The 23,310-nt window shown below is 31.9% G+C and overlaps 1 protein-coding gene across 1 annotated transcript; it reads left to right on the top strand.

The window, feature by feature from the left end:
- Nucleotides 1-8,142: 8,142 nt before the first annotated feature.
- On the top strand, nucleotides 8,143-23,294 carry LOC117123215 (the record flags this gene model as incomplete). The annotated part of the gene is made up of 16 exons (XM_033269066.1): nucleotides 8,143-8,775; nucleotides 9,038-9,203; nucleotides 9,882-9,982; nucleotides 11,008-11,135; nucleotides 12,794-12,836; nucleotides 13,480-13,703; nucleotides 14,839-14,928; nucleotides 15,165-15,350; nucleotides 16,502-16,744; nucleotides 17,002-17,184; nucleotides 17,392-17,553; nucleotides 17,682-17,927; nucleotides 19,597-19,677; nucleotides 20,209-20,413; nucleotides 21,316-21,396; nucleotides 22,895-23,294. Coding segments are annotated over exons 1-16 (2,732 nt in total), but the record flags the coding sequence as incomplete, so codon positions are not given.
- Nucleotides 23,295-23,310: the final 16 nt, after the last annotated feature.

Genomic DNA, 23,310 nt, shown 5'->3' on the forward strand with positions numbered 1-23,310 from the left:
TAGTCCTTATCCGAGAAGACTTGTTCTACCACCAGAACCATAGGCGAGCGTGCCGTTCGAACCAGCGCCGATATTATGGCTATAGCTTGCGGCGCCCCTGCTAACCGCTCGGCCATTCGACTCACCAGAGGGTACTCTAACAAAAGAAGTAATGTACAACAAATTACATCCATGTAAAAATATTGTATATATAAATAATAACTTAATTGTGTCATCTCCGTTTATTTAATGATTTGTATTGCCTTTGTATAAAACAAACACACAATAATGTTTTTATTTAGATTCCTGTAGGCCCCCAGGGGCCTAGTCCAAGCCCAGGTTCCTATAAACGAAGCTCTTAAACTTTAGGATGAGTGTGATTTTCTATTTTATATTATAGTTTCAATTTTTCAAATAGGCGCTTTTTTAGGCTATCGGCTGCGCACACCAACTCCCCCCATCCCCCTCCCCACAAAAAAAACTTTTCCGCTATAGGATTATATGTACCGGCGTGCACCAAAAAATGATGAACAATAAAGAAATACTGTAAAATCTTCTCGTCACTTTAAAAATTTGTCCATATTATTTTGTTCTTGATAAATAGATGATTCACATGATTCTGATAGGCCTACTAACAGAGGACCCGACTTGGGTCCTCTGCGTCAGTGTCCTATTGTAGAGCATAGGACTAATAATATGAATATCTAAATTCTTTGTGTTTTATGAAATGTTTGTTTTGCTTACCGTACCTGCTACTTTTCACTCTATTTCAATTAATCACAGATTATTGTAGAAAATCGAGGTCATACACCCATGGCCATCCAACAGTTACAATATAGCTTATAAACTTTGCCCTAATATGTTTATTACAAAGAAGGATTCCTAATAGGCTTACTGTATATCAAGTTAAACAAGAATAACCCCAAATCACGTGACGGGACTAGCCAATTATATTCTGCGTGTTTATGAATATCCGTTTTACAGGTTATTAGAGTGTCTATCTCACATCGTTTCATTATTTCACCCTTTATTACCATACACGGAGGTCTCGAAGAATTCGTTAAACACCATGGAGTATATACCTAAAAAAGAGTGAGTATGAAAGTACATTTTCATATTAAGATAAACAAAAGAACAAACAATTAGTTTATTAAGTGATTACTAAACTCACATTAAGCGCTCATGCGATTTTAGTCGCCCACTAAATGCAGAAATCACTTGTTTTTTCTCTAACGATTTGTGGTGGATTTTTGTTTCGGGTACATATGCCCTTCCTGCCCCCACAGGCGCATGTACTCCTGGATGCGCTTAAAGTAATTATGCTGTTAAGGAACACCATGTTAATTACATCAATGAATAAAAATAATGTAATAAAAAAGGTAATGTTCCTGCTTCTTGTTTTGGACCCCGGTTCAAATCCGGCCAACGTCTGGTTCTAATTGGAGTCGGATCGCTCTGTTCCTCGAATAACCCTCGCATGAGATTTAGACGTATAAGGAACAATGTACACGTTATAATGTCGGTTAATTGGCGCTATACTATGGCGGCCGCTGTTCCCCAGGGGCCAAGCAAAATTTCAAATTTCAAATTATTTGTAACCGGACAATAAAGGATTTATTTATTTATTTATTTATTTCAATTATAATCACCGTATGTATTTTAGACAAATTGCATATAATAATAAAAATAATGTATGGTAATAAAAAAAAATAACATTTGAATAAAATAAGTTTTAAAAACCCCGAACAGTGCTGACAGACGCCAAAAATATTTATGATATTAATAAGCATAAAGTTGTATGATAGTGACAAACATTTAAATTTTGTTAACTTTATTTAATGTTTCAATAAAAAAGCCTACTCCGTGGCGATTATTCAATTAACTTTGGTAAATTAATCTCTGGATTCCAAACCATGACACGATAATGTCAAATATATTCATGAACATGAAAAGTTGAGATTATGTTAACGGTTATTAATGATAACCTACCATGATGATGGTTTTGATGATGATGATATTGATGATGATGATGATGATGATGATGATGATGATGATGATGATGGTGATGATGATGATGATGATGATAAAGATTTAAAAAGCGCACATCTCAACAAATTGTCCTCAAGTCGCAGTGTGAATTTCACCACAAAATAAACAAAATCCATAATAATTCCCAGAATTTCGAGCAGAATCCGTATACCAATTATCCCATCGAGGCAGTGTTGCTTCCCATAATTATGCGCAGACACTCAAAGGCAGTATGTTGAGCATCAGCACCTTCCACCCCAGGATAAGCCCGGGGCTCCACACCGTGCACTGCAAAAGTAGAAACATTGCGTCGACAGAGAAAAGTTGTATCATGTGTTTGTTTTTTTTTTTTTGGTTTTTTTTAATAAAAAAATATAAATTCAAAAGAGAAATATCAAGGTTCTCTTTACTCCTCGGTGATGAGATGCAATTTCAAAGTTTTTTTTCAACAAATTTAAAGATCTAATATGTTTGACGGAGCAAGGAAAAACGTTCCAAAGACGCGCGCGGAGCAGCAATGCTAAAACCTCTATCCCCGTAAGAGTGATATAACTTTGCAGTTGATGTAGAAATAGTTTGTCACAAGAACGCAAGTTACGCCCATGTCAGCAACATAGTCGGGAGCCAAACCATTCATACATTTAAAAAAAAATTAATAATTTTAAGAACAATGCAGTGCCAATGTAATGCTTTCATAGTATTTGTTATATATGAGTTCTTGGATGGCTTGGTAACTACGCGTGCAGCAGCATTTTGAATAAGTTGAAACCGTTGGATTTGTTTTTGATAATAATATAATCATATCAAAATGAACCAAACAATCAACGATGAATGTTAATTATTATTTTACAGAAACCAGTTAGTACAAGCTATCCGGAAAAGGAACTGGGAAGCAGTTATAAGCTTTTTGCAAACGGAACCACAATTGGTTAATACTTACGATGAGGTACGTACTAAGTAATGCCTTAGGAACCACACTTGTCGAGATAATGTTGATGAATTATCGAAAACTCAAACTCGACAAAATTATTTTATTAAAATTACGTTCAAACTCGAACAATAGAATTGTTCACAATCCACTCGCGTTAAACTTTTACTTTTAAATGTTCGCAATGGGTATTGGATATAGGAAAATAATAATATTACAATCTACCTGCAATAAGCCTTTAGTTCTCAAAGGTTTATAAATTGGCCTATATAGATATAGCCTAATAATAATTATTGCATATAATATTGGATCCTGCGTATTTCTTTTGAACTATTATCAATATTATATTTAAAGTTCATAAACAATAATTGATATGTCGGATGTTCAATGCATACGTAATTGTTTTTATATAAGAGTGACTTACCATATCATAGATAGTGTTACGATATTATTGCAATAGCAATATGTCCACGTAATTAAAATGCCGCCTGTTCGACGCGTAGGCCTACCTAGTTTTACACTTTTATATAACCGTTAGTTACAATATCATAAATAGTAATATTTATTTTATAATAATATAATACTAAGTCCTAATACCGGTTATTCAGCGCGTGTAAGTATATATTTGTATATGGTGAACTCTAGGTATTGAACAAAAAGAGAGCATAGCATAGAAAAATGTTATACTGTAAAACGTAACAAAACAAGAGGAACGAAGTACGATGATTTATGTGGTAGTCGTCAAACTCTCGTCAAACAATCAATAAAGAATTATAGAATAATGTAGGCCTATAATCTACTGGAGCGACCAGAAGAAAAACCGTAAGTCAATGAGTATTTTGATTAGATTAAATTAAATGAATATGACAATACATTCGTACGATTTTAATGACCACGGAGCAATACTTACACAAAAAATACAACAAGAAAATCACCAAATTAAGAAAGATTTAGAAGGTGACGTCTAGATAAAAGATATTTTTAAAAAATCCATTTTTTAAGATGAATGATATGGAAACTAATTGACAAAAGCGTAATGTCGGAAAAAGACGGAAAACTTTGGAAAAACAGTTATACTACTGCAATTACAGTGTACTGTACTGTATTATTGAAACGCTGTCGCTAAATTCCCTGATAGGTAAAAAAATGATCTGGCGCCCTCTGTAGTTTATTAAGCTTAGCAATACCCATAGAGATATAACAAGAATACTAGAGCGCTAACAGCAATGTATTCGATGTTCGAAATACGCAGAGCTGTGTGTGTGTACCATCCAAGATGGCTGCCATAGATTCAGCCAATCAAATTTCCCCTGAGCACTATCATTTTCAATTGCGCCCTCAATTTGCACAGAAAGTTCAGTACAGCTAGTTACCCGTATTTTGAAACTCGAGCGTTGCGGTGTATGGTTGTAATGTACACGATTTTCATTCTTTTTAATATTTGAATAAGATGCTCTACTTGGCCTCTTTTTGGCTACGACAGTTTAATAATTTGTCATTATCAATACTAATTATCATTAATGAAATAATATTCAGTCAGAGGGCTTATTTATGGTAATAATATGTATATTAAGCCTAAAGTGGCGCTTTCCTACGGCAGCCATCTTGGATGGTACACATACACAACTCTGCATTGCTCCGCCATCTTGTCAGCACTCTAGTTGTTTAATAGCTCTATGAGCAATACAAAACAGTGTATCGATAGTTTGCGCCATGAGTGTTACTCCAACTGCTGTATAAAGAACACATGACCGCCAGATACTGTTGAACGTAAATCACTCCTTTCTGTTTTAATTACCGTAACTATTCATAATTAGTTTAATACGTACTTTAAATTAAAGTGAAAAAAAGTGGAAAATAAAGGGAATTTTGAATTGAATTCTGTAGATAGCGTACACTGGGTTTAAACCAAACAATATTAGGTAGCGTATATTAAACCGTAATTATCAGAATAGTATGACTGAAATAATATGACTGCTCCCGGCATTTGATTATAAGTATTTAAACGTCAATTATAAATTAAAATACTTTATTAATTCTATTATATTTATAGTTTATGACCTAAATACTACCATGATTTCTGGTTCTTGTTAGGCCTACCGGGTGTTTTGGGCCTAAGGTACGATGATGTAAGGCAACATCGCCTATTTTGAATGAAATTTTTTAATTTTATTTTGTGGAAATTTAAAAAAATCATAGGATTCCAGACCAAGTATACCTCTGAACGAATTTCCGCCTTTCCCCTTTCTCCGCCCGCCCATCTGAAATGAATTCTATTTTTTTTGGAACGGTTAACAGATTCTCTGAGATGTAAATATATCAGTATAACGCCCTCTATAATTCCGGTAATGTCACGCAATATTAATAACCTACCGTTTAGGCCTACTAAATTATGTAAATATCGTATTATTATTGTTTTAAAGAATATTTTAAGTTCAAAAACCTGAAAATGTTTAACCAAAACATTCAACATACAGTATGTATTATTCAATTCAATAACTAATTAGATTAGGGCCTAAATACCATGAATTGTAATTTTGTACAATAATTTAAAAGTAAGATCACATGAAATTCTAATGTTATTTAACAAAAATGACAAACAAATCGAACTTGAACTTTAATTAAACATTTATTAGAAATGAGTAAAATTATATTTCCCAATTAGGCTGCATAGTGGGTTTAACAACATAATAATTACGTCATTAAATCAACAGATTTATTTGAAATATTATCCTGATAAATAAAAAACCAGGCAAATAACAAGAATCAGAGAATAATATTACACGAGGAATAATAACATTAAATCTGAAATAGTTTGTCAGTTATATGCTTGAAATAATATCAATCTCATGTAAAATAACTTAAAATGTCCAAAAAATACTCCTAGATCCTATTCACTAACGTCCGTACTCAATATAATAGGGGCCTAGGCCTACATACAGATAGTAAAATGGTATAAAATACATTGGATTTAGATTAAACATAGCCTTCCGTATACTTATTTTAATTCTTAGTATACATGGAATATCATGGTACCAATACAAATATAAAACTCGTAAAAAAATAATTTCGAAAAAAATGTAAATTGATTTAAGTTACAGGACTAGGAAAACGCGTGCAAAATTAATGTGAACTTGGTTTGATAAAATATTATGAAATAATTTGTATTTTCTAGAAAAATATGTTATTCCTTAAATTCATTTTAATTCTGAATGTAATTGAAATGTCATAGTGTCAATAAAATTAAGAAACTTCAAAAAATCTTTCTTGAAGAAAAATATAAATTGAATCATGTAAACAAAAGTCAATCTAAATAATAGAAAGATGCATGCGACAGAAACCCGAAATATTTAACGGTTTGCTATTTATATTTCATTTTTTAACTTGATTAGTAATTCGATTGATTTTATTGAATGATTTTTAATGTTTGATGTGATTATGATGTGATTAAAGTGTGTTTGTAATGTATGTGTATTCTGTAGTAGTACGTTGTTATAATCGTGTAGTGTGCATTCATGTTTGTTTTCGTAGCACGGCTGGACGCCGTTAATGTACGCTACGTGGTGGATCGTACCAGACAACGTGTTGGAGATGATGATTGACGCAGCAACAAAGAAGATCATAGAACACGAGGACAACGTGAGTGAAATTAAATATCATTACATTTTATACAAACAATACTAAACACATATCATGTATACAAATCATGCAACAAACAAGTGAACATCAACTCAACGTAGATTACAGTGATTTATTTCATTCAAAACTATAAATTATGATTTTATTATTTGATTTATATGCATTTTTTAACTCTAAAAAGCTTATGTTATGAACATGATCACTATTTTCTCAATAAAAACTCTCAAAAAATATATTTTATAATGAGAGAAAAGTAATAATGTTTGGATTTGTTTTTATCAGTTTGGTTAACTAGATACATTAATGACAATAAAATTAATATTTTACATAAAAATTTCAATCACTAAAAATGTGAATTTATATTTATGTAATCTAATAATAGTGTAAAACATAGGCATTTTGATTCAGAAATTGTTTGCCCGATTCTACGTTATAAACATCATCTAAAAAATATTAAATTATGTAATTAGTATCTAATAATGACTCAAAGTAGATTACAGTGATATATTTTATTTAAAACTAGAAATTAGGATTTTACTATTTAATTTACCTGATTTTTTACAACACTAAAAAGCCTGGGCATGAACACTATTTACTCAATAAAAACTTTTAAAAAATATTCTTTAGAATCAGAGAAAGTAATTATGTTTGGATTTGTTTTTATCAATATAGTTTACTAAATATATTAATGACAATGAAATTGATATTTTACACGAAAAGTTCAATGGCTAAAAATGCTAATTTGAAAGAATATTTGAATATAGTGTTGATTCAAACATTATTTGCGAGATTTTACATTATAACCATCATTTAAAAAATAATAAATTATGTAATTAGTATCTAATAATAACGAGTGTAATAATTAATGTATGGGTGATATAACTGAGACGTTTGTTTTGAATTTTATGTGGTGTCATAGTTTCTTGTTGTATTTTGTTTTCCTGTGTTATAATTTTCTACTTTTCACTTGTAGCTGTGTCGAACTATTCTCCATTTATTGGCGAGGGACGCACGTGTATCAGCATTAAGACGCGTGCTGCAACAATCAAACATCAAAGTTAATGGGAGAAACGAGCTCGTAAGTACAGTGTAATAAAACAACACTTTTATTAATTGTAAACAAATTAACATCATTGAATTAACAACATATTTTGTCATCACATTCTATTTATTCATATTGTTGTATATTTTATAACGCGCATGATTTATATAAAGCTGACTGAAAAATAATAATGTTCCTTTCAGCATTATCATCATCATAAAATATCATTGTTATTATTGAAATGAATATTCACAAACATTCTCATTATCATTGCTATTAATATGAATAGTATCATCATCATAATTTGTTTAATTAATATTCTATTTTATATTATCATTATCATGTTTATAATGATTACAATGAGAAATAATTAAGTACGATAAATAATTATTTCAGCTGTTTTACGTCGACGTATTATTTGTAAATTTTATATTCTTGTGTTGTGTCTGTACTTGACAACAAACTTGACATTGATTATCCTTTCATTGCAGGATGGACAAACACCACTACATGAATGTCTAGATAATGAGTACTGCAGTTATGAAGAACACCGCAAAACGGCAATGTGCCTCGTGGAACATGGAGCATTATTAATAAAAGACAACGTAATGTACATATACAAATAAGAATGCATCATCAAAAGGATACCAGTCAATGGCTTTAATACAACAACTGTATATCAGGAGGCACTACTACTAGAAACATTTCATGTGTTTAAAACAAACATGAGAAATATCAAATCTAAAAAAAAATAAAAATATGTAATACCGGTACCCTACAAATATTTTTTTTTTATTATTATTTTGTACCAATAAATTTAGTGATAACAAATTATCGTAAAATTATCTTGATGCTAATAGTGTTGCTGTATACTTTGAAAATATTATTTTGCTATATTTTATGAATATTATTATTAAATTAAAATGTATTTATTAATTTTGATTTGGATTCTTTACACTAATTGGAATGTTTAATTATTCTTTTCATCATATTCAATTTGAAACTGTCATCGAATGTAATACAACTTTTGTGTACTCGTGTCTGTTATTGCAGAAAGGAAAGACGCCTCTTGATTTGTATGATAAGAATAAATGTTTTAAATACGGCGGTCGATCGATCAGACGTGAGAAGAAGGAAGAACTGAAAAAGATACTTTTAGGTAAATTGACAAACCCATTGTATATTTGAGAATTTAATCACCTGCGGTGTATAATAGTCTGTGCATGAACGCCTAATAAATATACTCAAGTTTTAAAGTTTGATTTTGAAAAAGGTTACAGGGCCCACACATTGGCATTTTTCCAATATTTTTTTATCTATATTGTTATGACAATGCTATTTAAAAGATTTATTTAATTTTTTTTTTAAAGTTATAAATAATGTAATATACCAGTACTTGAAACAGACATTTTTATTTTAAGCCATGACACTTCCTGCACAAATTAAAGCCAGAGGAAAAGATGCAGTTACTGCCTTCGTCAATGAAATTGAAAAAGGTGAAATGACGTTGGTAAATAGCAGAGTGATGTTTCTAGGAAAGGAAGGGGCTGGTAAAACCAGCCTTGTAAATTCCATTCTTGGAAAACAGTAAGTGAAATTTCCTTATTTTATTTCTATTTAAATAGAAAGATAGCTTGGTGTTATATATATCTTAAGGTTAAAGAAAGGAAGCTGACTGATTGAAGCTATTTTAAATTACTCTATTTCAACAATTCTAACTATAATTATGTGTACTTTTAATAATCTTTATTTGTAAATCGTCTCTTCATGAATGAAGCATTCCTTGACTGCTTTCAAAGATAATGCCACTTTATCGTTTCAAGCATGTTATTTTGCGCGTGTGTGTGCGTATTGTACGCTCGTTTGTTAAAAATAATTTATTAGGTAAAGAATGTGTTGCTAGATCAACGATCAACAAAGGTCAAATTCAATTAGGTCATAATATGCCTCAAAGCAAAGATATCTTTGCTCATACGTAGACTACGAGTAGAAACTGTAATAGAATTTTTCAACATATCGAAACATTTATTAACTAATTAATAATGAAAAATTATCTTAAGCTGTTTTATTTCGTGTATGTAATTATTATGGAACGTAATTCATCATCATCATTATTATTATTATTATTATTATTATTATTATTATTATTATTATTATTATTATTATTATTATTATTATTATTTAACAATAATTTATTATTATCACTACTTTAATATTAGCATTATAATTATAACTATTATTTTTCTTTTTCTTAAAACACAATAGATTCAATAAAAACGAACCATCAACAAATGGTATTGTAACAACAACGGTATTTCAAACTGGTGAAGACTGCAGCAAGTGGGAGGAACATAAGGATGTAGACGGTATGGATACCGTACTGGCGCGAATAAGCGCCCCGTTTGAATAAGTGCCCCGTCTAATTTGAATAAACGCCCCCTCAATAGCCCAATCAACCCTGGGACTGTGGATGTTGGCATGATTTGAGTTATAGTCAATATCAAAATGAGGATATTTATCTTTGACAGATGAGAGCTCCCTGGACAGACAGTATTTTTCCAACCTTCATCTTCTTGCATTTGTCTATAGCCTTTTCAAGAAAACCTAAAATTATCATAACATCCTGCTAATCTTAATCGGCCGATGGGCAACAAGCTAACCACTACCACTAATCTCATCTGCTATTCTGTTGATAATGTACTCACAACATTCTTTTCATAACAAGCCATGCTCTCTGGACGATTATCTTTTCCGCCGCACCATTCGTAATTTGCGGTTGGATGTCCTTATATAATCGTTTGTCATTTAAGAACCCCTTGATTTTCATCTATTTCTATTAGCGCCCCCTGTCCACTCTGTTTTCATAAGCGGCCCGTTCGAATAAGCGCCCCTCAAAAAGTGCAAAAAATATTTTAAGCGCCTGGGCGCTTATTCACGCGAGTACGGTAATAGAATTACCGTAAATACCGTATTCAAATAAACACCTGGGGAATTCATTGAAGGGAGGCGTTTATAATATTTTGGTGGAAAATATACGTACGTATATAAACTATAAATAGGTATGCACTAATAAACGTTCTTTAATTTCACAGTAAATAGGCCTATGCCAAATGATCCCAACAAGAAGAAAACATGTAATTTTAATTGGAGTAGAACATTTATGAGAGTGAGAATGATGTTGATTAAATTCGTTTTGTCTACAGAAATTCTAGTGAAGCGTTTATTTCAACTGAGACTCGCGGGGGTGGGGGTATTTGTGTTGGCGTTTTTTATAAGCTAGACGCGTATTCTAATAAATATTGTTACTTATCAAATATACGTGATCACAAATGAATGGATTAAAAATCAATATACTTAAGATAGGCCTAATAATTATTTGATTATTGTACAGTGTGTGAATTAACCAAGCAAATACGAGAGTATAATATAGCAGAACATATTGCAAGGAAGTTGGAATCACCAGAAAGCCAGGAAACCACATCTATGTCCGTATCACCCAGTTCTGCAGCATCTCCAATGGTATGATGATGAATGAATTATTATTATTATTTATTTTTTTTTTTTATAACGGTCCGATACCCCATGGGTTTGTCATTTTTTTTCATGACAAATTGTTTTTTTCTCCTCAATAAACTATACCTTTCCCCGCCCCCTTTCCTGAGTCCCAAACATAATGAGCTTGATGGAAGTGGGACTCTATCTACAAAACTCCTTAAGTGTTCCTTCCCCCCCCCCCCTTCAACAGTGACGGAAACGGGGGGGGGGAGGAGATTTTTTTACTCTTTGACCAAACCGATCACCAGTAATAAACATAGTTAACTAACACGTATGTCATTATTATTCAATATATTGTAGATTATTTTGGTCATATTTAAAAGTACATTAAAAGTTTTTATTTTCGAGTTTAGTGTGTACACATGTTGATTGGTGTCTGTAAATCAATCGATCAATCGATGTAACTTGAATAGCGCAAAATTTTATCACATTAAGTAATGTTCCGTGGTGCTGAATGACGATGGTGTAATTACAGAGTGCATAAAATGGTTAATCTCATTATCAAATAAGTTAAAAATGTATTTTTCTTATATATATATATTAATACATATACATATATATACATACATACAAACATTATATACATATATATATATATACACATATACACATACACACACACCCCCCACACCCCACATACACACAGACACATACATAATATACACATATATATATTTTCATTTTCATTGTACATAATTCCTTTCAATTACTATATCCTAATTAATGTTTACACCATTTCGTAGTATTTTTTCTAGAAGAGAAAACATTTGTACTACAAATACAAAATACATTATTTTTTATTTATTTATTTTTTTTTTTACTTTAAAAAAATAATAAAGTTCTCTAAAGGTTAATTACAGTTTTTATAGTACCAATTGTAATTAAAATGTGTTATATATTATAAAAACTGTATTGCATAATCGCTTGGCACTAAGAATTAGTATTAGGTAAAACAAATGATAGACTATGTTAAACGTTGAATATTAAAGTACCATTTCCGGGCATCCAAAAGGGTATTTTTTTAATTATTTTCAAGGTCCCCTCGTCTAACCGGAGAAGGTTTCGTCGTGGAATAATTTTTTTAGTATTAGGTCTAAACTTCGTTTAGGCAAGCTTCCTCATTGAGCTATTTGTGTTAATTTTCATCAAGGATACCCTCATAATGCTTGGAAAAATTTACTGTGATCGTGGAAGTAGGCTCAACTTGGACTTTGACATTAGACAATTATGAATTCATAATATTACATTAATTTGATGCCTATAAAATAGTAAAATTCATAAAAAATGGTCAAATATTCGAATCTTCCAATAAGCTTTTCCCGTTTACTCCCCCGGCCTAGATGCTCGCTATGCTCGCATACTGGATTGATTACCCCTCCCCCACTTTCTAAAACGTTCTTCTGACATTGATTCCATTATTTTTTATTCGTCGTCTATCAGTTTTACGATATTTTGTAGCTTTGCTATTTGGTACTTGATGTTTCCATATTTTTAACTATGCTAGTAATGTTTTATTATAAATAGAATATCTTAACAACATAGGAGTAACTAAAATTAATGATTATTTTCTAAAACAACAATAATTTACCAACTACTGTATTTCTACAAACTATTTTATGCAGGTAACATCAAAGGAAGCTAGAAGTCTAACTTCAGAGGAAAGAGGTATTTATTATTTAAGATCACTGTTCATCACATCCCTTATATCATTACAGGGTAATTGGGCTGTCGATAGTTTTTTTCACATATTTTTGTTTGTCTTTACATTGCACGTTGTCTATTTTCTAGTGCCAGCTAAATAAACTTAAACATTTCCCAGACAAGCGCGTAATAAAGTGGTCAGGCATCGTTCAAAAGGGATACAATGAAACAATTGAGAGATTTCAAAGGCATGTAAAAGCTACATTATATTTTCTTCTGACGATTGCAGTTTTTCTTTTCCCTCCCCCTCCTAATTTAACCAGCTTACAATTGAGCCCCTCCCCCACTTTTCACGTGTCCCTGTCATCCTCCTGTTGATAATCTTAGATCTTAAAATTTCACATACAGTACGGTACATTTTAAGGGGTAACATCATATTGTTTATAGTTATCTTATCATCTTTTCTTGTTTTTGCCATTGCTTATGATTTTCAATCAACATGATCATCATAATAATCATTTTTTTAAATTACACTCTCATCATTCATTTATTGTTGAATTCCATTGTCATCATAATAGTCCATCTTCACTCCAGACCATCTCTTTTTGACTTCCGGCTCTCAAAATTTATACGAGTTCGGATTTTATTTCCTTATTTTTTTTTTCAGAAACTTCTGATGTGTTTCAGAGCGCTGCAAACGTATCGTTCGATAGACTCCCAGAAGAAATTGTTAAAAAAGTTGTTGCTAAACTTAATCCTAAACCAAAACGCAGCCTTTTTAAAAGACTCGTTAAGAAAATAACGAGAAAGAAGACTACTGACAAAATACCGAGTGATGTAACATGTATATGGGATTATGCAGGCCAAATCTCATATTATATAACTCACAGGGTAAGCAGCATAGCACCTTCATGATTATATTATATCAGGGAATAGTTTAACTGTTTTCTGATTATACAAGACATTCCATCCAATATTATTGTATTTGTCATTGGACATTAGATTATCTGTATCACAAATAGATTTTTTTTTCTTTCACATGTGATGTTATAATAAAGGCGATTACTTACTAATAACGAAAAACTGGTCGTCTGAAATGACACTACGCACAAGCCTACCAATTGGTATGGAGTAGCACTTAAACTTCATATAGTGCGTACTCTATCAAAGTTTAAGCACAATCATAATCCTTCTATAGCCAATCACGTACTGTTCGATATTGAGAGTTCTGTAGGTGCTTATCTTATTTTTCTATTAAAGTTTAAAGCTAGGCCTACTACCACGTACGTACTATTTATTCGAGAAACAAGGCTACTGACAAAGTACCGAGTGATGCTCGCTTTGAAAGCTTTGTTCAAAACATTCAGAGTGATGTAATATGTATTATGGTATTATGTTGGCCAAATCTCATAATATACCACTATATTATTGTTTTTGTCACTGAACATTAAATTAGATCATTTGAGAGTTAATGGATGTTATATGAATGTCGGTGCACTATCATATAATGAGTCAGCAAAATCCTTTTAAAAATAGGAAAAATACAGCAAAATTACTTATTCATATCAGGGAACAGTTAAATTACAATTAAACTGTTCCCTGTTCATGTCAAAATGTATTAAAATAATATACACCCAAATATACAATGAAGAGTAACTAGGAGATATGGTTCTTCATTAGAAAACAAAATACGCTAATGCGACAAAAACTTTTATTAAACAGAGAAGAATGTTCAAATGGAATAAAGTCAATGATAACCCATATGACTTCTTTTCCTTTCGGTCCTCTTATAATTATTGATAATAATATAGCGATCGTTCTGAATTTAGTTGAGATAATACTGCGCATGTTTACTCAACAGCATTTAATATAATTACGCACAAAAACCAGAAACATCAAAATACAGTTGATACATTGATAATTTCATTTTCTTTTAATGATCAGTTGACATTTAAGAGATTTTTAACCTAATGTTTAATATTATTTTAATTAATCATACATGTATTTACTTTATTTTCCTTTTTAGTTTTTCTTGACAGATGGATCGTCATATGTCGTTGTTTTTAGTTTGTTTGAGCCTTTGAATGAATTGGCAAAATCAAGAGGTTCACTGAAAGTAAATAATTCATTTTACCTTTTCTAATGCAACAAAGTAAATTAGTTTCCATTATTTAATTGCATATCAGGTCTGTTTTTGTATATTATGTATGTTCTTATATTGTTCTTATATTTTGTATATATATGAGCAATTTTGTATATATATGAGCAACTTTGTAATATAATAGTCTGACCTATGACACTCATTTTCTTCTCTCTCTTTACACACCTTTATTCCTTTCTTCCTTTTTTCAGGATCAGTTTGAAATGACTAATCTCCAAATGATTATTTTCTGGATACGGTCAATATATGAGCACGCTGTACTAAAATATAATGCAAGTACGAAATTGATAAATGACACGATAGCCTCACCCACAATCAGTTTGGTTGGCACTCACAAAGACAAATTAAAGGGAAGTAAGAAGGATAAAAAGATTCAGGTAAGATATTACATCTCAGTTTCAGATATTTAACAGCAAACTCGAATTTTGTGTAATGTAAAAATTTAGAAAAAATTGTTAATACATAAAGTGATAACTTTAATCTCTTCGTAAACAAAGTATTAACAAATATTCCCCTTGTTGTAGAAAGTATCTATATCAATGGCCTTGATAATACTAATACCGTATTGTAGTTATTTAACTATAAATATATAGTTTATTAAAATTTTCTTTTGCAAGAATTTGCCTTTTCGAATATGGCGATGGCGATCATGACGACAATCACGATGTTGGTGGTGGTGATGATGATGATGACACACCCCAAAAACGAAACCTTGCACGCACGTGACTAAGTGTTCAGGATTATATCCACAACTGGAATATAGTTCTTCACAATCCTCCAACAAACAAGAATAGTCTTCCAACTATGCCGACCTGTCCGTTGAGTATCTTCACCGGACGAGTCAACAAAACGTCTTAAACGGAATATAGTTATGATTTACGGCAGTAGGCGGGGCCACCTGGGCTTGAAGTTTTTCTCCCTGTCTAAAGCTAATTTTATGGCTCTCCACCCATCTTTATTTACGCCCATGTCCATCATTAAAATCCACTTTTATTCTATTTTAAGTTTACCAATGTTATCACCCACCCTTAAAATTTATTTTATTTTCCAATAGCGACTAAATCACTGTCCTATTATTGAATAGGTGGCAATCCCTTCACATGACAAACATAAACACATGGTGCTCTACATAAACTCATAATGAGACTTATGTAGTGGAGTTATTTTTAATCGTGAGTGAAATATCCTGGGATCTGACAGGATTTGAACCAATGACCCTGAGATTGGAAGGCGAGCATCCAATCTATTCAAATCAACACCTGTCAACACAATGTCTACACCCCACCCACATTTTTCTACAGCTACTACCCTGCCTTCTAAAATTCTGCACTACAAAGTCAACGGCACTCAGAAAACGGGCTATAGGTAATCCGTTGTAGGAGGTTCCCCACTCTAAGTGATTGAATCCCAATTTTGAATTCTCTAATGTGTTTTACCTTTGTTGTTTTTGTAAATTTCAATGTATGAAAACACATGTAAAATGAAATTAGGCCCTATATGAAATTGTACTATTTAATTTTATTCAAAGATTGAAGCAATTTTCAAAATAATATTTGAAGAAATCAAAGGGAGGCCATTCGAACCTCACGTAGACAGAAAGATGTATGCTGTAGATAATACATCAGCAAATGACAAAGGGATTGAAGAATTAAAGAAAAATCTCGGAGGTTACACAAAGCAAATGGCAAAAACAGTTCCCACAAAATGGGTTGATTTCCAGTCGAAAATCCAAGAAGTCGGGAAAACAACACTGCGCATGTCCTTAGACGAGGTACCATTTTGTCATATTTATCCGAAATTTCCTCAGCCTCATAAACATTCTATAAGATTGTGGAAAAATGTTATTATTATTATTATTATTATTATTATTATTATTGTTATTATTATTATTATCAATTATTTTTTATTATTTCCACATCAGGGTTAAATGTAATAACATTTCATTGTCATGCATATTTTTATTTTGATAATATTTATATTTATAGACAACTATTAGAGTGTTTCTAATATTTTATTCAATATTTTTAGGTCACTGAGATTGCTAATGATTGTGGAATTCCGAACGACAACATTATCCACATTCTCAACTATTTAAGTGATTGTGGAATCATTATGTATTCGCCAACTAACATCAACTTGAAGAACACTGTGATTACTAACGTCCTCATGTTGATTGAAGTCTTCACGAAAGTCATCACAACAGAAGATCAGGTAACAATCAAGTAAACTTTGCGTGCGGGATAGACCGTACACATTTTAACATGCAGTATAAAAAATTACCATTTTTAAATAACACTCCTGACCAGTTCTAGAATACTTAATGTGTTTAAAAAAATGGAAAATACCAAATGGCATTCAAAATTACCTAAAAAAACTTTCCTTTATAACATTGTGTTTGGTGATTTGATTTATATTTAGAGACCTGTCGTGATGGCGTCAAGGCATCTACTTGATAAAGGCGTTCTGAGTGAGGCATTGTTACGTCGTCTGTGGAAACATGAGTTAGAGGAAGACGACAGCAACTTTGAAGTTTTTATAGAACTGATGAAGGTTTTTGGACTGCTCTTTGAGAAACAAAAAGTAAGTCAATGTCTCTCTGCTTATCATGTACTGAATATGAAATAAGAAATTCCATACGAAATTTTTAGTAGCCCCTGCTACCTTATTCGGTGTACGAGTATCGTATATTATTTCGTATATAAAAACAGTGGTGGCGCCAGAACATGGAAGTTGAGAAAGACAAAAAGGAGATGGTATCAATTTACGTGACTCCAACGGACTTCCTCCCTGATGCTGTCTACAGTGTATTAGTCGTTGCCTTTGTCGACTTGATCAAAAAGAAAGGTGGAAGCGATGATCCAAAATTGTTTCGGAACCGTAGCGACTTCGACTTTGATGATGATCACTTAGTGAGTCTGGGAGCCGTCAAAATCAAGAACATGCATGCATTGAAGGTACGTCATCTATTGTGTGAAAATAATAATACATGTTATTTTCCTTTACAGGTATTGTTAATTTGTTTCTGTTATGAAATTATGTATATTTTTTAGAAATTAAAAATAGGTTTTAGCATGGTATTAGTATTCCATAAAGCCTATTGTCATTGTTGTTATAATACTCTTATTACTGTATTATTATTTTTATAGATAATGAATTTCATCAGTCCAGACTTGTTTTTTTTAAGTATTATTATTATTATAAGTAAAAACACCACAAGGCACTTTATAAAGCAAGTAATAGACTTTAATCGTGATCGCGGACTCATCGAGCCCGATCGTATAGCAAACATGTTTCGAGAAAACGATTCTCATCATCAGTGCGAAAGATAACAAATTTTGCCAAAGCTTATATGGCCTTATACACATGTATGTAAATAAGCAGATTAGCAAATATAAAAACGACTAATGAAGTAAACCACAAAACGTAGCCAACTACCCGTCACTGCGGATTGCTATGTAAATTAGTACATAAGAATCAAACAGCGAGCGTGATATTTAAGTTGTAAATTTGCTTATTAAGGGATGGATTGTTCCAGGTAATATGCAAAGCTTCCTTAATTTTGAGTTTATAAGCTGAATCTGCAGAGTCAAGGACGGTGAAACATCTCTCATTAGCAAGATCCCGACAGCGTTCTGAAGCCTGCAGATGTTGAAAAATATGAGAATTCCCGTCCCTGAAGTGTTCTTGAACTCGTGTTGAAAGTCTTCTATTGGTTTATCCAATATACGTGGAATTACATCCCACACAAGTAAATTTGTATACAACACGAGCACGGAACACCTCGGGAACGGGGTCCTTCACTCCTAGAAAATTAGAAATTTTGAACGATTTAAAAGCCAGCTTAATTGCAATTCCATGACAATATTTACTAGTAATTTTGTTAATTCTGCTTTGCGTATTACGTGCAAACTGTAAATATGGCAATTTAAAATAGCAAACATTAACATTGTTATTGTCTTTAAGGGTCTCTTTAGAACCAGAACAAAGGGCGTGCAGCATCACTTAATTTTCTGTTAATTTTGTCATCAATAAGGTTATTGGGGAAACCATTTTTACATAAAATGGTTCTAAGAACTTCAATATCATTGTGAAAACCTAGCCAAGAATTATTTAACTTATATACTCTATCAATTAATGTGCGAATAAGGCCGTTTTTGTAAGATGACGCTGTAAAGCTTATGGGTCACCATGAACAAACTTGGCTAACTAACTTCACCCACACACCGGTTACGTTCTACCGTCGTTATGTTGATGATATTTTCTGTATACTAAACTCAAATGATCATGGTAAAAAAATTTTTAAATATATTAACAAACAGCACTCGAACATTAAGTTCACAATGGAAAATGAAATTAATCAACGACTACCTTTTTTAGACGTTTTGCTAGATAGTGGTGGGTCATTTCTGAAAACATCGGTGTATAGGAAACCTATTTTCACGGGACTTCTCACAAATTTTCTGAGCTTTACAGCTTCACGATTAAAGTCTATTACTTGCTTTATAATGTGCCTTGTGGTGTTTTTACTTATACGAAATTTTGGTGACATTATTATTATTATTATTACCAATAAAGTGCTATGTAAATTTTCTGAATTACGCTTTAATTTTGGTTTCTCTGTAGCTTGAAATAACACATCGGATTGATGAATATGCAAAAGGTGAACATGAAATATCAGAACCGCACCCGAGTGCCTGTATGGAGGTAAACAATAATAATAATATGTCCGTCTTATTATAGAGCCTCATGCATAAAGCCTCTAAGCGCGTCACATTACTACCCCTGTGATTGGATTGTATTGTTACATTCTCACTGTAATAAATCTTTGTTATGCTGTCCCACAATTCTTGTTAATCTTACAGGAAAGATTTGTAAAATACATGTATTCTTTATTATAATAATATAATTCTATAAAATAATAATAATGATAATGATAATAATAATGATATAATGGTTATAATAATGATACTGATGATAATGATGATATTTCGATGTGTGTTTGCGTCAGGAAAATATATAGTATTGACGATGACAAGACTAATGGCTATAATTCATAGGCATATGCGGTGATATGCGCCTATCTTGAAAACCAACATTAACTGTCATGTGCGAAAACTGTACAGTTTCACTGTCTAGCTTGCTACTACATACAGTACAATACAACAACACAATACAAAATGTATACTGTTCGTAATATACAGATAATAATATTTTTTTTTCTTTTATGCTCTGTAGGTATTAAACTATCTCAAGCATCAACTGAAGACTGTGTATGGTACAACAGTAGGAATCGGTTACGAGTTACGTGTCTTGTGCAGCGTATGTCATCCCACGCAGCCACCTCATTTACATACTCTTGAGAAATGTTTAGAAAACGACAGTGTTTCATGTGGAAAGTATAAAATGAATACATCTCGTTTTAAGGTCTTGTTTCAAGAAGGTTGGTTTATGTTACAACAATTTCTATATTCATTCTCTATTCAGTGTCAGTGTGTTGAACAATCTCTACAAAATATCTTTATTCATTTCTCCCTATTGGTTGAATTTATTCAGTTTCGAAAAACCCCTAATCATTACGCATAATAATTAAATAAAAGATAACAAGAAAAGTGAAAAATATATTTTTTTTAAATACATCTTGCTGGAGTACTTATATTGAAACAACATTAATCAAACAAATAATAATAATAATAATAATAATAATAATAATAATAATAATAATAATAATAATAATAATAATAATATAATAATAATAATAATAGTAATAATAATAGATGGATTTATATAGCGCAAATAAACGAAGTCTCTATGCGCTAGACAATAATGAAGTCAAGAACACAAAGAAAAAAGCCGGGAAAAAAAAAACACCAAGCTAGCACCCAATCCAAAGTATAAAACAAAACAAACAGTAGCTATAAAGAGGCAAATAAAAAGGTTTTGAGTCGCTTTTTAAAGATGTCAATTGACGCAGATTCACGGACTTCAACGGATTAAATATGTAGCCCTATCTGACCATCATTAAATGTACTTAATATATTAAACTGTAAGCACCGATCATTGTACATTTGGGGTGTTAATGTTAGCTAGCTGATGTTCCCCACTCTTCTCCTGTGTAAGACGTGATTCATGTAGAGCAGCTGTTCATCCATAAAGTACTGTTTGACGTAACAGTTTACCATTCCATTTTTAATTTCATGGATTTGAGCTTAGATTTTTCACACTTTGGGTCTCTGTTATCCCTCTGTCTATATTAAACAGTCTAAATCTAAATAAATTATCAGTTATTTTTGAAATAAATGAGTAACAACCTATGTGAAATACATATTCTTTATATACTTGTAGATATTCAAGATGCATCCTTGTCTAAGGATCTACCTCATAGGCCCATGTTCACAGATTCCACACATGTAGAGCGGATGCCAGGTAAATCGGTTAATGTTTTAATTGTAAAATAAGCAGACAACATTGTAAGCCCAAAAAAAAAAAAAAAAAAAAAAATGTTGTGTTGCCCTCCGCGACCGGCCGATTTTTTTTTTTAATCGGGTCGGCAATTTTTTTTTTTCATACAAATACCACTTCCGAAATTAACATTTAGAACATAAAATCTAAAACAGACATGCATTTTTATCAAAACCGGGCCATAGATGCACGCGTAAAATCGGTAAAATAGAAGGCATAATTTTGAAATCCGAGCGCGAGGACGATATATGCATACAACATCGGATCTCTCGCGCTAAGCTGTCAAGCCACGACCAGATCTAGGCCTAACCTATTCTTTACTACTGTACAACTAGTGGTTGCTTGAATGAAAAATCGTATTCATTATCTTACGGTATATTTTACAATAAATAAAAACAGGCTTAGGTCTAGCCATCGCTTTAAAACTGGTACATAGCTAGACGTTTTCGGCTCCGTTACGGTTTTTCTCGGATACACATATTATTTTACGTTTCGAAGCCAAATAAATCTTTCTTTAAACTGATTTATTTTTGTTAAATTTATTTCAGTATACACTTGGTCAGTATTTAATCGGTCATTACTTTGAATATTTTTTGTCAAGCTTGCCATCGTTCTATTGTGGTGCCTACGAGCTAACGAGCCCTTAGGCCTAGGGTCTTCATAATATGGACTGCAGTTTCAGGCCTGTCCTATTTCATTTTTCCATTTAAGGGCAACACAACATTTTTTGGCCTAATAAGTGGCTTTGTTCGTTATTATTCTCGCGGATCTTGCAGCATAAAGCAAGGAATTTATTGATTCGTGCACCTCAAATGACTTACTCAAAATGTAACAATCAACAATTCCTTTTTGTCAGCTAAATAATAAAATATTAGTAAAATATTCAGAGAAATACACCAAGTAAGCCTACTGTGTTCTGGAATTTAACCGGGGACAAAATGATCACAAGTCCAACTGTGCCATTCGCGCTAAATACTCCCTTTGCATTTACATTGACTTGCCCACTTATTTTGTAGCACAGTATTGATTTAGAGTGTCAACACGTGTTGTTTTGTATAATGCTACGCCAGCCTGTTTTTGGGCTAGATCGTTATATAAGTAATATTATTAGTAACAATATTACTCTCACCCAAACTTAATGTTTTATGTAAAATGTATAATAATGAAGATCTTTAATATTTCGATTAAGTAGTTAATAACAACACCAAACAAATACATATTTTAATTTTTTTTTTTTTAACAGAAGAGAAAGGATTTATTAGTTTTCATTGCGTATTTAAAGTAGGTGTATATTGTGTTTAGTGGAAACACTGTTTAAATGCCATAGTGAGTGCATTTACTTTGGCAAATCTTTAAATATATGAAAAAATATACATTATATAATCATTGAGGAAATACTATTTCCTCCATGATATAATGCAAATAGAGTACCGTATTAATTTCTAATGTTGTTGTTTTATAGAAATGTCAGGTATGCAGTTCAATGCTTTTAAAATGGTTGTCTCAAACTGGTATGATGAAAACAGATGTCTTAGTATGTTGAAAGTGTTGTTCAGAGGTATGATGGACAATGTGAAACTAGCAGAAATAAATAATACGATAGACTTGCTGAATGAATTGGTTGTACGTGGTGAGCTGAGTGCAGAGGATCCTACTCTACTGTATGACACCATCAGAATAACTGGACATTTTGCTCTTCAAAAGAAGATCCAAGAAACACTGCCATCATTCCCGGATGTTAAAGAAGGAACCATTTCAACAAGTTTCATTCCACACAGACAAAAACTAATGAAATTGGGGAAGACTTTAACTGCAGATAACGTGGCGCAGATCGACGGATTGTATAATACACCTCGTAAGAGGTATACCGACAGCTGG

The sequence above is a fragment of the Anneissia japonica genome, unplaced genomic scaffold (genome assembly GCF_011630105.1).
Source record: "Anneissia japonica isolate Jap-2015-1 unplaced genomic scaffold, ASM1163010v1 scaffold219_len37218_cov108, whole genome shotgun sequence".
Lineage (NCBI taxonomy): Eukaryota > Metazoa > Echinodermata > Crinoidea > Comatulida > Comatulidae > Anneissia > Anneissia japonica.